This window comes from Mirounga angustirostris, unplaced genomic scaffold, assembly GCF_029215605.1.
Source record: "Mirounga angustirostris isolate CCGP_5_RB_7025 unplaced genomic scaffold, mMirAng1.0.hap1 SCAF_17, whole genome shotgun sequence".
NCBI lineage: Eukaryota > Metazoa > Chordata > Mammalia > Carnivora > Phocidae > Mirounga > Mirounga angustirostris.
Window position 1 is genome coordinate 56,321,836 of NW_026991725.1, and position 15,101 is coordinate 56,336,936.

At 47.2% G+C, this 15,101-nt stretch overlaps 1 protein-coding gene across 1 annotated transcript in view; it reads right to left on the bottom strand.

The window, feature by feature from the left end:
- GID4 (GID complex subunit 4 homolog) overlaps positions 1-15,101 on the bottom strand; it is a 24,376-nt gene continuing 9,275 nt past the window's right edge. The window contains 4 exon segments of the mRNA XM_045889729.3: positions 1-3,219; positions 5,993-6,123; positions 7,738-7,839; positions 13,583-13,690. Coding sequence (XP_045745685.2) covers positions 3,156-3,219; positions 5,993-6,123; positions 7,738-7,839; positions 13,583-13,690 — 405 coding nt within the window. The 3' untranslated portion in view covers positions 1-3,155.

The window sequence follows — 15,101 nt, forward strand, 5'->3', positions numbered from 1 at the left end:
TCACTGCTTAAATACCTTTATTATTTTTTTAAAAATTATTTGGACATTGATAGCTCTGCAAAATACTTCTCCCATCCCAAACCCTCAAACCCTTTCCACATGTCCTCCCTAAAGGAACAAAATAGTCATACTTTGTGCCCATTCAAATCTAATTTTTAAAAACATGTAAGATTCAAAATCAAATATTTTTCCTTTCCCAGAACTTGTTAGTAATTTTAAACCACAATGCAACATACTTAATGGCATTTTTTTAAAATTAGCTTATCAGACTATTTTATGAGGAAAAAAAAAAAAACACCCCTCCATTCAAGGCCTTAGAATATAAATTCCCTGTTTCTGAAAGCAAAAGACATTGAAAAGCCCCTTTGCTCCCCCGGAGTTTGTGATTTCCACGCTGCCAAAAGAACCAGCACACAGAGGGGACTTTCTACTTCACATTAGGCATTGCTTACTTTTGGACTGCAGCTGAAATGCTGTATAGTTTGAAAGGATGGGCGGGAGAGTTCCAGCACAGAAGAGAGACCAGGCTGGAAGCGCAGAATGGAAGCTTTCTGAGCAAAGAAGGGCCGGATCCCTAAGATCCCACCTCACGGCAGGTTGGTTTGGAGTGCAGGAAGACGGTAGAAAATCTGCAACCTGCACTGACTTCTTACCAGTGAATACAAGCATCAACCAAACTATTGCACACAGTACCAGAGGCACGTAAACCACGGAGAAGGGTCAGGAAAGGATCACCACAGATGGGGGATGGGGGACGCAGAGAAAAGAAAAGAGTTGATGTTGATTGGGAATTACTAAGAGGAGGTGGGCAGAATAATGCCTTCCCTGTCCTCAGCTGGGCAGATGTTTATGCAAACAAATCTTCATTGCAGATGCGCCCAAAAGATCTAGCAAAGGTATCACTTCTTCATTTTCCCCAATACAACTGGTACACTTCATTACCTCGCTAAGAAAAAAAAAAAAAAAAAGGAAGGAAGAAATCCTACAACAGGACCTGGCCCGTCTGGCTAGCTCAACAGCAGCAATGTTTGCAAATGTCCTTTCCTGCCCGCTCGACTGACCTACTGACCTCCAGAGCCACACGGACGGGGTCCTGATGAGCTCCAGGGGGTGAGCTCGCCCCTCGGGTTCCGAGTGGGGCCACTAGGCTTCAAGGAGCTTGCAAAACGCAGACGAGACTGATGAGCTTGGTGTGAGAAGGGAACGGGGCGGGGGGTGGGGGGGATGGATGGCTCGTGTAGCCCAGGGAAGCCAGCACGGTCGCCCACTGTCTCCTCTACTCACGTGACGCCCACCAGCCACACGGAGGCCGTGTGAGCGCGGTCTCCTCGGTACCGTGCCATTGGCTGGTGTGACCAGAGCCAGCCATGCGACGGCTTGAAGTTTCAGAATAAAACACCGGGCTCAGCTCCGCCAATGGATGTGAATCCTTTTTCCACTGCAGTCACTGGGGCAACGTTCTGGGTGCTCCATGTTCCTGGCCTCCCTAGATGGGTCGGTCTCCCCTCCGTCCAAAGCCTTAGGACTGCACCGCCTCGGTGTCCCGGCGCCCTCTGACTAGTTTCCCACGTATCTCTCCTTTAAGGCTTCCCCGACATTCAGTCTCAGTCCTGTACAGTACATAGGTCGTCAAAAGGAAAGTCACTTTTTAAGAATACACCATGTCCCTAACGCTCACCTAGACCGAAGGGCCACGTGTTTTCTCACACCGACCCTCGAAAGGCCGCTTTCAGCCTGTTTTGCTCCTGTGGGTTATAGCTCTCTCCCTCCTGTATTCTGAGCAAGTCTCGTAAACCACCGGCCGATGCGACGCCCCGACTGATACCAACCTATTCGGCTTTTTAGAACGTTAAAAAACAACAACCCCCCCCCCAAACCACACCCCGCCCACACACACCCACACACACACTTTGGCACGTGAGCCTTGAGTTATTCGAGCGTGTTCACGTTCCCCCCCCCCCCCCCCCGTCCCAACATTTCAGAGTCGCTGTTTCAGGAGAACGACGGGCCCCGTCTGCTTTCGATGGAGAAGGTCATCTCGGAGCACTGCTGTCGTGAGTAGCAAGAGGAGGAGGTACAAATGCCCAACTGGCCCCCAAAACAGCTCTCAGGTTTAGCACTAGAATGGATGCAATGCTGCAAAACTTTTGTACCAGGATGACTAGTTTGAAACTGCTGGTTGATTAAATATACATTTACATATAGATATAGGTATAAAAATTACTAAGTCAACATTTGCTGTTTTCAATGTGAAAACGATAAAATGTAATTCTGAATAATTGTGCATTTGCCATAGGGTCCTTGTTAAAGGGACCATAAAAATAATTTTGTAATAAAAAAACTCTTTTTTTTTCTTTTTTTTCTTTTCTCCTTTTTTTTTTTTTTTTTTTTTTAAGTTTAGTATTGCCCTCAAGTTCAAAAAGTTTGGAGCAAACGTGCTGAGTAAAGCAGGATTGGAATCTGTTCCTGCCAGGGATCCGGAAGCCTTAAATTCAGCGATCCCTGATGGTGGGCCCAGGGGAAACCTGCCAGCCACTGACTAACGCGGCAGGGCTGGGCAGCGCCAGGTGACCCCGTGAAGCAGCCTCTGCCTCCCGTTTCATTGGCGGATGCTGCCGCAGCGCCCCGATTCCCTGCACAGAGCTCGGGGCAGGGGGGGCACACGTGTGCTGGGGCTCTGCCTTCTCTTGAGCTACTAGACTAAGCAACTGGGGGTGGGGAAGGGGGGCAGCGCGCAGGGCTGGGGCCTGGGCAGAGACCACTGAGCACCAAGGCTGAGGGTGACTGGGGGGCGCTGACCTTCTACTTGGTTGGAGGTGGGGATGGAGGGAGGAATGGGCCTTTCGGTGATACAGAAGTTAGCTGTGCAGCAAGGAAAAGTGCATTTAAGGTAGCTTAAAAACAGATTAAGACCAAACTGCCTCAGAGAGGGAGGAAGAACAGAGAACACTCCCTCCGCCTGCCTGCTGGTTGGCCATGCTCCTTGGATTCTGTGGGTTAACATTCATGCCTTCTGATGCGAATCTGCTCGTGAAGAAACAGGAACACACGTTCTCCTGGTTCTGGCAGGTACACAATTTTCTTGGCAAAGTTCTTTTTTTTTTTTTTTTTTTTTGCCAAGTTCAGTTTTATTTAGTTCCTGCTCTGAACCGCTGTCACCGGAATTCGTAGATGGGTGCGCTGTGTTCAGGAACATGCGTTAGGTTGAGGGACTGATACCTGCAGTGCGGGGAGAGAGAGAAAACGGGAGGCGGTCTAAGCAGCCTGAAAACCAAAGAGAGGTGCAGAACCTCCTCCCTACCACCGGAGCGCCCGGCGAGCCCCAGGCTGGAACCGGATTGCAGGTGCAGCTCAGACCTCTTCGGCTGCACCACGTTTGGTTCTCTTTCTGGTTCTTTGGTTAATCCTCCTGAGCTCTGTGTAAGAGGAGCTGCTTTTAGGTCTCGTGCTCTGACCATGAGGCAGTTATGGTATGTCTTATGAAAGGAGAGGCAGAGTAAGCTCTGGGAGAAGATGCGGACCGAAGCCCTGGGCCCTGGGCCTCATCCTCGCCCTCCACTCTGCCTCTCTCTGACATCTAGCACCTCAGCTGCTCCGGGAACGTCAGGCTGCAACATCCTCAGGACTGCATGGGGAGCATAGGCACTCCCCACTTCTCACGGGATACAGAGACTTCCCAGCTAACCCCGAAGCTTATGTTACCATTCACCTTCATTTTCTCGCCTCCCTAGACATGGCTACGAGGCTTGAGAACATCAGAGTTCTGAGGTGTTTGTTTTTGCCCCGTTGGTAGGTGCTCTGAGGAGTTAAGCAGATAAAGGAGAAACAGAGGCGGGGACAATCCACACACAGGGATGATAACCCCCCCGGGGGACAATCAGAGTACATGGGGTAGATGCTAGCTCTCCCCTTACTTGTTTCACGTGGGCATGAGGAGGAGCACAGGAAAAAGCAGTTTATTTCTCACCCCAAAAAAATTTAAAAAAGAAAAATCAAGATAATGCATCAGCCATCAGAATATGCAAATCAAAACCATGAGACCCCACTTCATAACCACAAGAGTAGCTATAATTGTAAAGACATCATAGCAAGCGTTGGGGAGGATGTCGAGAAACTGGAACCCTGGTGCATCACACACTTTGGCAGTTCCTTAAAAAGTCAGAGAATGACCATAGGACCCAGCAATTCCACTCCCGGGTATATGCCCGAAGGAATTAAAGCAGATACTCTAACAGATACTTATACAATCAGCAGCATTAACCACAAAAGGCAGAAGGTGGAAATAACCCATCAACTGATGAATGGATAAATAAATAAATAAATAAAATGTGGTACAGCAGTCCCCCCTTATCTGTGGTGGATACGTTCAAGTACCCCCAGTGGATGCCAAAAACCGTGCATAGTACTGAACCCTACAGACGCTATGTGCGTAAACTTGTGATAAAGTATAACTTATAAGTTAGGCACAGTAAGAGATGAACAACAATAACTAATAATAAAACAGAATAGTTATAACAATATTGGGCAATAAAAGTTACGTGAATGTGGTCTCTGTCTCAAAAGACCTTCTTGTGCTGTAGTCTCACCCTTCCTGCTGTGAGGATGGGAGGTGAGAACATGCCTGCGTGAGGAGATGAGGTGAGGTGAGTGAGGCAGGCATGTGACCGAGTGCTGGGCCACCCCCGACTACCATCCGCTTCTGGACTACGGCTGACCGCGGATAACTGAAACAGCGGAAGGCAAAACCGCAGATAAGGAGGGGCTACTGTACATCCATACCACGGAAAATTATTCAGCAATAAAAACGAAGGGCTGATCCATGCTGCCACATGGCCGAACCTTCTGAGCATTAGGCTGAGGGTAAGAAACCTAACACAAAGGAGCTTCATAGTGTGTGTGGTTCCCTTTATAGAAAATATCCAGAATAGGCACGTCTGTATAGAAGTCGGTTAGTAGCTGGCTGCCTCGGGCTAGGAGGGGATGGGGCTAAGGGGAACAGGGTTTCTCGTGATGGTGGTGGGAGCATTTAAAATTGATTGGGGTGATGGCCGCACAACCGTGAATATTCAGGATGACCGAACTGTATGCTTTCAATGAGCGAATTGTATGGTATGTGAATTCTCTCAATAAAGCTGTTATTTAAAAAAGGATATAACAGATTTTAAAAACTCCTTTGAAAACAGAGCAATTACTGAAATCCTGGTTTCAGCAACTGTGGCTCTCAGGGGAGCGGAGACTGCTCTGAGCCCACGGGCATTTATTTGCAGAAATCATTCTGCTGCCACTGAACAAGGAACTTGAGTCAAGCCAGGGAAGCATCACTCACAAGTCACCGAACTATAAAACATCTGGAAGGGAATACGGTGTTTCTACGTTCGGAGAGGAAATCAGGTATTTTGTGATAGGGTTCCTTCTTCAGGTACAGCAAGGTGCTTGGAGTAGCAGTGATGGGGCAGGAGAGTCCCCAGAAAGGTGAGAAAAGCTAGCGCTTGCGGTGACACTCAGTCCTTCACCTCAGATGAAACACAGGGCAGGACCGTCAGCTCCCATGGGGACCCCGGTCACTAGACTGAGATCAAGAGTGGGTGGGGCTGGCATCTAAGCGATGTGACCACAAAATTAGAAAAGCTGCTAACAGCAAAACTCACCCTGTCCATAGCTGGAGCTTACACTGTAGTTACTGATTAAATGTGGGAGGAAATACAAGAGCAGCCAAGGTTGGGAGAAACACTGCTGATAATACAGAACTGCTTGCAAGCTTTGAGCAGTGAGTTCCTTTATTGAGCACTTTGGTTTCATCTTATTTACTCTGCTCTGTGGTTAGGGATAGGAGCCCCTCCATGGGCAGCTGAGATCATTCAAAGAGGCCCTCCAAATGCAGATAGAGCATAAAAGCTACGCAGAGACAGGGGGAGAAGTTTTCTTTTGGATTCGGCAAGCGAAGGGAGAGCCCGGGCAGCAAGCCGCCCCCTTCGCCTCTGGGGCGCCTTACCATTCTGAACTCCTATGGTAATAGTAGCCTTCTATGGAGGCTGCCGACTTCTGGAAGCAGATGTAATAGAACCCAGCAAAGGAGGCACCGCTGATGTCTTTGATCGTGTGATCTGGGACCAGGAACTGTTCCTGCACACAGATGGAGGAGGTCAGTAACAGACGGCGTGCTCCAGCCACGTCTGGGGCTCCCCGTTAGCCTTCAGGTGGTTCTCGGGTTCCAGTGTCACATGGTCTTGCCCAGGCTTGCTGGACGACGGCGGACATCTGCGTTTCAACCCCATCTGTCAACAGCATTCTAGATAACTAACGCAGTAGCCTGTGTCTTGAGCTCACTGCGATCGGCAATGAAGAGAAGGTTCTACGGTCCACACGTCTTGAAAATGAATCGATACCTACCTACCTTTCAGAGCCCACAGACAGAACGACCCAGGAAGAGGAAGTTTCTGCTCCACCCCAGGAACTGGTGCTGGGTTCCTGATCGCCTCTGCCTTCTGAGGGCAGACCAAGCACCAACTGCCCCCGTAACAGCTCCTCAAAAAGCTCGACACCTCATCCACAGCCATCAGAACGGTACTATTCTTGCTCGGGCGCCTTGGGAAGAGGCGAGCTTATGATCTCTAGCTACGGCCAAGCTGAAAGGCTACATCTGGGCACCTACTCTTCCAGGAAGATGAGGTCAGTGGCCTCACAGCCCCAAGAGGTCCACTGAGAGCCCATAGTGAGTCACACTGAGAAGGTCTTTGGAGACCAAACAACTCCACTGTTTTGTTTTGTTTTGTTTTTTAAAGACACTCTCCGTCCCTTTCTTCAACCTCTGAAATGCTAGTTTTTAAAAATTAATTTTAAAATTAGGACCTTGCAAGATACTTCCTTTAGTACTTTATTAGCTGGCACGTTTCCAAACACCAGACAGCAAGCTCACGAGGGCGGACTCAGCTTTTACTCTTTGCACCTGGCCAGCATCTCTGCAAAAAGTGACGACCCCCGCCCCCAACCCCAAATTATTAGCCGTACAAACTAAAGATTGGGAATAACTCCTCTAAATGACTCGCTTGCATGAAAGCTGGCAAGGTTTCAAGATAAAACAGCTTTTTCCTGCAGACTGGGGACCAGGGGTTGGAAGTGGGTGTCCGTTCACAAAGTGATGTCACAAACCCACTTCATGATTTTGCTAGCCTGCGGCTGGAACACAGTAAATACCAGGCTATCAAAAGAGGGAACACAAAAGCCTTGTCAGCCCAAAGCCAATCTCGCGAGTCCAGCCAGATGGAGTTCTCGGAGGGCTGCTGAGTGGAAAACCCAAATTCCATTCCTGGTCCCTCACTTCCTGCCAGAGGGAACCAGACAAGCTGAGACGGCACTGAAGCTTGGCTAGGACGTGGTGAGGGAAGAGCCACTTAACACGGGCTCTCAGCTGAGAGTAGGAAATGACGGGGCCCAACTCTTGTCCTCCTCTGAGTCCAGAGAACACCGGGGGTGACTCAACCTGGAGAGTCGAAGGTGCTGAGGGCAACCACACCGCCCCCGCCCCCAGCCATGAATTTATCTGCTAACCACCAAATGGCGTCACCAAAGACAAACCGTCTTGCATGGCAGCAGTTGGCCAGTGTGGCCTGGAGCCGTGCCTGCTTTTTATGAGCGTGTAAAGGCACTCCACGGAGACAAACCGTAATGAAGCACTGGACCCGGGGAGCAGGAGGGGTGCTGGATAGAATGCAGGCTCTGGCTGGGCTGGGACCTTACCTTCCACCTCATGAAGACATAATCCCCATTCTTCAGCTCTTCATAATCAAAGTCATCTGAATTAAATGATTTTGCATACTGATAAAAAGCCAGAAACTTGCCCTGAAAGCAAAAAAATTGAGCATGAGGACCAATCGACAGAGGGGGAGGCTGGGGTCACCACTGCCCTTCTGCGCCCAGCAGCAAGCACCTTCGCAAAGGTGTGATGGCTGCTGGATGCGCCCACAAGAGCAGCAAATGCTGAGGATTGGGGAAGGGAGCCTGAGGTCCCCACCAGTGAACTCGGGCCTGGCCTCCAGCCGAGGCACCATGAGGCTATGCCTGCCTACTTAATGTGGTCCAGGGAAAGGCCCGGGGCTGGGAACGGATGAGATTCCGGGAGCCTTTTCTCAGAACACCTTACCACAAGCAAAGCCAGGAAGGATTAGCAAGAAGATCTCTATAAGTGAATCAACATGAGCCATGCAGAATAACTTAGAGCCAGCACATCACCCTGAAGGGAGAGAGGGGTTTACTAAAGCGGGGTCCTCTGACACAGGAATGTGGCTTGGGGCCAGCCAGTGAAGTAGAAACAGGAAATGGGTAATATATGATTAAGTCCTTTTAAAAAAGGAGACCAGAAATAGGTTACAAAACTGTGTCTCATGATCCTGTTTTTGTAAAAAAAAAAAAAGAAAGAAAGAAAGAAAGAAAAAAGGTTAATATCTGTTTTAACTTTGGGTATTATTATTATAGATGTTTTTTTCCCTTTGCTTTTCTGTTTACTCAAATATTTAAAAATAAGTATGCATTATTTTATAAAAAATAAAGTTTAAGATACAGAGGTATTAACTCAGAATTTGTCACATGTATATCTCTATTCTAACTGGATTAAGTATATAGAATCTTGACTTTAGGGTACCACCATGATACCAACTTTAAATATCACTCAGGAAAACTTGAAGGTGAAAAACAATGTCTCTGATTCCAATTTACAGGCAGTCCTGGTTTTATTGTACTTCATTTTATTGCTCTTTGCAGATATTGCATTTTTTAAAAAAGATTTATTTATTTATTTGTCAGGGTGGCAGAGGGAGAGGGAGAGAGAAACTCAAGCAGACTCCACGCTGAGTGTGGAACCCAATGTGGGGCTCGATCTCATGACCGTGAGATCACGACCTGAGCCGAAACCAAGAGTTGGATGCTTAACCAACTGAGCCATGTAGGTGCCCCCAGATAATGCTTTTTTTTTTTTTTTTTTTATAAATTGAAGGTTCGTGGCAACCCTGTGTCGAGTAAGTCGATTGGCACAATTTTTCCAACAGCATTTGCTCACCTCATGTCTCTGTGTCACATTTTGGTAATCCTCGCAACGTTTCAAACTTTTTCATTACTCTTGTATCTGTTATGGTGATCTGTGATCTAATGCCATTGTTTTGGGGCACCACAAACTGCCCCCATATAAGATAGGAAACTTCATCAATAAATGTCTGTGTTCTCACTGCTCCACTGACTGGCCATCCCCCATCTCTCTCCCTCTCCTCAGGCCTCCCTCTTCCCTGAGACACAGCAATATTGAAATGAGGCCAAGTAATAACCCTACAACGGCCTGTGAATGTTCAAGAGAAAGGAAGAGTCCTATGTCTCTCACTTGAAATCAAAAGCTAGAAATGATTGAGCTTAGTGAGGAAGACCTCTCAGAAGCTGAGACAGGCTGAAAGCGAGGCCTCTTGGCCCAGTGAGCCAAGTTGTGAATGCAAAGGAAAAGTTCTTGAAGGAAAGGAAAAGTGCCACTCCAGTGAACACATGAATGATAACAAAGCAGGCTTTGATGTGGAGAAAGGTTTAGTGGTCTGGAGAGAAGGTCAAACCAGCCCCAACATTCCCTTAAGCCAAAGCCTAACGCAGAGCAAGGCCCTAACTCCCTTCAATTCTGTGCAGGCTGAGAGGTGAAGAAGCTGCAGGAGAAGAGTCTGAAGCTAGCAGAGGTTGGTTCAGGAGGACTGAGGAAAGAAGCCGTCTCCATAACGCAAATGTGCAGGGTGAAGCAGCAAGTGCTGATGTAGAAGCTGCAGCAAGTTCTCCAGAAGATTCTAGATCTTCATTAAGATAATGAATACGCTACACTAAACAACTACACTACACCAAGTAACAGATTTTCAGCATAGATGAAACAGCTTGGTATTGGATGAAGATGCCATCTAGACCTTCTATAGCTAGAGAGGAGCAGTCAATGTCTGGCTTCAAACCTTCAAAGGTCAGGCTGACTCTCTTGCTAGGGGCTCATGCAGCTGGTGACTTGAAGTTGAAGCCAATGCTCATTGACCATTCTGAGAATCCTAGGACCCTTAGGAATTATGCTAAATCTACTCTGCCCGTGCTCTAAAAATGGACCAAAGTCTGGATGACAACACATCTCTTTACAACGTGATTTACTCAATATTTAAAGCCCAACATTGAGACTTCTCAGAAAACAAGATTCCTTTCAAAATATTGTTTGGGGGGTGGGGGGATGGGGTAGCCAGGTGATGGATATTAAGGAGGGCACATGTTGTGATGAGCACTGGGTGTTACACGCAACTAATGAATCACTGAACGCTACATCAGAAACTAACGATGTACTATATAGTAGCCAACTGAACATAATAAAAAAAGGTATTATTGTTCATTAACAATGCACCTCGTCATCCAAGAGCTCCGATGGAGATGGACAGTGAGATTTATGTTGTGATTAGGCCTGCTAACACAACGTCCACTCTGCAGCCTGTGGATCAAGGAGTCATTTCAACTTTCAAGTCTTCTTATTTAAGAAATACACTTCATAAGACTGTAGCTGCCGTAGGTAGTGACTCCTCTGATGGGGCTGGACAAAGTAAATCGAAGACCTTCTGGAAAGGATTCGTCATTCTAGGTGCCATTAGGAATATTTGTTGATTCGTGGGAAGAGCTCGAAATATCAACATGAACAGGAGTTTGGAAGAAGTCGATTCCAACCCTATAGATGACTTTGAGGGGTTCAAGACTTCAGTGAAGGAAGTCACTGAAGATGTGGTGGAAAGAGCAAGAGAACTAGAAGCAGAAGTGGAGCCTGAACATGGGACCAAATGGCTGCAATCTCATGATAAAACTGGAACGGATGGGGCGCCTGGGTGGCTCAGTTGGTTAAGCGACTGCCTTCGGCTCAGGTCATGATCCTGGAGTCCCGGGATAGAGTCCCGCATCGGGCTCCCTGCTCGGCAGGGGGTCTGCTTCCCCTCTGCCCTCTTCCCTCTCATGCTCTCTGTCTCTCATTCTCTCTCTCTCAAATAAATAAATAAAATCTTTAAAAAAAAAACAAAACAAAACACTTGAACAGATGAGGAGCTGCTTCTCATGGATGAGCCAAGAACGTGGTTTCTTGGGATAAAAATCTACTCCTGGTGAAGATGCTGTGAGGATTGTTGAAATGACAACAAAGGATTTAGAATATCACCTGAACCTAGCTGATAAAAGCAGCGGCAGGGTTTGAGAGGATGGATTCCAATTTGGAAAGAAGTTCTATGGTGGATGAAACGCTATCACACAGCACCTCTTGCTACAGAGAAATCGTTTGTGAAACCAAGAGCCGATCAATGTGGTCAACTTCATTGTTGTCTTATTTTGAGAAAATGCCACTGCCACCTGAACCTCCGGCAACCACCCCCGAGATCAGTCAGCAGCCATCGACACGGAGGCAAGACCCTCCACCAGCAAAAAGATTAGGATTCGCTGAAAGCTTAGAGGATGCTGAGCATTTTTTAGTAATAAAGTATGTTAAAATTAAGGTGTGTACGTGTTGTTTTAGACCTAATGCTACTGCACCCTTCATAGACTACAGTATCACATAAACGTAAGTTTTATGTGCACTGGGAAACCAAAAAAATTCTTTTGACTCACTTTATTGCAATATTCACTTTATTGCGGTGGTCTGGAACGGAAGCCGCAGTATCTCCGGGGCATGCATGTATCAGGCACTTCGAGTCCCTGACAAACAGGGATCCCACATGGGATTCTGGGACTCCGGAGTGGGCTGGGAAAGTTATGGGAAACTGAGTACTGCAAAGGTGACCGGACTGCTGAATGAGGAAGGGCCCAGAGGCCGAGCTCCTCATCCTACCATATCAAGGGTGGCCTTCTCTGTCCTTCTGTCACTCAAAATATTTCAATTCAGCCTACCAAGGAGAACCAGATATTTTCTGTTCTGGTGGAAGTCTGGAACACTAACAGTTGGTTTCCAGGTATTTGATTTGCAGCAGACCTAGCTTAGAATTGACTTTTCACGGAGTCTCAAAGACCTTGCTTTTTTTGTAGAACCAATTTGAGATGGAAAACCAAGTTGGATGGAAGACAAGCTGTGGCTCAGTACAAGGAAGAGCTTTCCCGCTGGGTCCATCCAAGAGAGAAAGGAGCCATCTTGTGAGGCTTCGAGCAGCATGGGAAGAGCCGGCGTCGGGCAGGGTGGGACCAGATGGCAGCTGGGAGCCCTCCAGCTCTGCTCCCGGATGCTGGCACCACCGTGCCCCACTCGAGCTCCCCAACCGAGCAGCCTAAGAGACTCAGATCTTGTTCATTCCTTCGTAAGAGACACACACAAATGACTGACTTTCGGTGTCTATTTGCGACAACAGGCAAAACATGTAGCTTACAAAAAATGGTTTTAGGGCGCCTGGGTGGCTCAGTTGGTTAAGCGACTGCCTTCGGCTCAGGTCATGATCCTGGAGTCCCGGGATCGAGTCCCACATCGGGCTCCCTGCTCGGCAGGGAGTCTGCTTCTCCCTCTGACCTTCTCCCCTCTCATGTGCTCTCTGTCTCTCTCATTCTCTCTCTCAAATAAATAAATAAAATCTTTAAAAAAAAAAATGGTTTTAAAAGCTCAAGTTTAAATTTAATTAATTAAATAATTTAAAGTAAGTGAAACTCAGCATCTGAAAGATGTTCCTTTCCTACCTCAGGTGGAAAACATTAACAAGCAAAGCAGCTAATCTACTGTGAGGTTAACTGGGACGAGGGTCTATAACAGGGAGTCCTGTCCAAGGACTATTGTGCCAGAATCAGGAGAGAGCTTGAACAGCCAGGTGAGAGGGGCAGGGGGAAGCATCTAGAGTCTTCATTACTGACGCAATCACTTCGGGTGGGTTTAGAGGGTGAGCACATTAGACTTCTTCCGTGTTAAACCAAAATTCATCGCGGCGCCTGGCTAGCTCAGTCGGTGGAGCGTGTGGCTCTTGATCTCAGGGCTGCAGGTTCGAGCCCCACATTGGATGTACTTAAAGATAAAATCTTAAAAAAAACTAAAAACTAAAAATATAATAATAAAATAACCCCAAATTCATCATTGCCATGGTCAACTAAGTCAGAAGGCTATTATGATAGGTTGAGAAATGGATTTTTGAAGACCAATCCATTGAGTTGTGTGAAAGCCAATGAAAAGACTTGAGGACAGTGACTCTAAGTTGTCTCAAAATGTTCACTACTGGTGAGTGAGAACACATCCCCCACTTGACAGTTAAAAGTGGGGGAAGTGGAATGTTCAGTGGCATCCTGATGATGCTGAAGTTGAGTCTGGAGCTGGGTGAGAAGCCCCCCCCCCCCCCTGGCCCCGGGGCTCTCCCCATACAGAGATGCCAGCAGGAGAAGCAGCTTTCTAGAAACTGCATCTCCACCTCATGCTAACCCTGAAGACAGAGGCCACTGCTTTATGTTTCACAGGGCTCCCCCACATACAGGAGATGAGAAGGAAGAGTGGACAGGTGGACAGGACAGGGGACAGTGATAAGACCCCGAGAGCTAAGTTCCTTGGCTTTCCAGCAGTGCCTGGGGGGCCCAGAGGAGACAAATATCTACTCACCCAGTGTTTCCGATCAACGTCTTCATCTGCGTCCCACTTCCGCGTTAAGAAAGGGTGTTTTTTGCTGATTATTTCTCCTTCAAAAAAGGTCGTAAGGGTTGGATACTCCTATGGTAAAAATCCAAATATCAAAATAAGATGTCAAAAAAGAGTTTTTACCTTTCCCAAAGGAAAAATCAACCTGGTTTTAACTTCTTCCCGGGACTCTGAAAAAATGATCACACTGCTAAGCAATGACCCAAACTGAGTTAGGTCCAGTGATCTGCTAACGGCTGCAGAGTCAACATGAATTGAAAGTGCTCAGAGAGTCTCTTGGACTTTATGGAGTTTGCTGGAAGCAGAGAACCCTTCTTCGACTTCACTTGTTACATACTGATCACTCAGAAAAGAATTTAGACAAGTAAATTCTGGGTATTCTAGGATACAAAGCAGATAGTAACTAAGTAGATGTTACTTTCCAAGGAAAACACCCAAAGATGCTCCCAAATCACAGCGTTCACAGCTAAGTCTCCCTCACGCCACGGCCTGGTCACTGGTTCTCAAACTAGCTCAGTCATTTGTCTCTTTTGTGCCCATTCTTCAGGTTTCCAGGGGTGGGTTTTTGGGTTTTGGGTTTTTTTTTTTGCAGAATACCTTGGTATATTAGGATACATTTATTATATGAACTAAGGCCATCTACACTAAGGAAAATATATGTAAATCACATCCGCAATGGAAAATCACCACAACAGAAACACATGGGGAAAAAATAAGCTGTCATCCTAACTGGGTGCTTAGAATCCTCTTGTCAATTTTATTTGCTATTTGTTCACCTGCTAATAAGGAGGCACCAAAGATTCTGAAAGAAACTAATGGAAGAAGAAGTTAGCACTGTAAGAAGTTTACCATTTCTCTGCATTTGTAAAAAACCAACCAACTGATCGACCAACCGGACAACCCCTCAGCCCAGCCTGCCAGCCCCTGGTGTTTCTTGGAAACGTGTAATGATGGTCACTGGCCTGGCAAACTGTGGATTACAGCCCTAACGTCCCTGGGACCACAGAGGTACCACTTTCTGTTTCAGGCCCTATGTAGGCCCCTCTTATTCTGCATCAAACATCTACACGTGTTTAAAGTAAATCTGTTCCAATGGCTTTGCTCTGTCTCTCAGTTTGACCTGCCACGTAGCTGGGGCCGCCCCTAGCAGATACTGCCATGCTGGTTCAGCAGCTACCAGGAAACAGCACAGCCACGGGCACTCCACTCTGGACTGGCCTGCTTCACTACACACCACGGAGGCCGTCTGTGGTCTTAACAGTGAACTCTAAAATATATAGCACCCTCCCCGCCAAACCACAACCCCTTTCCCCAACTCGGGGGCTGGGTTCCTCGTACAGACATTTACATATACAGAGTGAAGAAATTAAAGGGGAGTTTCCTAAATGGAAACCTGATTTTAAAGGTATAAACTAGGGGCGTCTGGCTGGCTCAGTCAGTAGAAATGTGACTCTTGATCTCAGGGTCATGAGTTTGAGCCCCA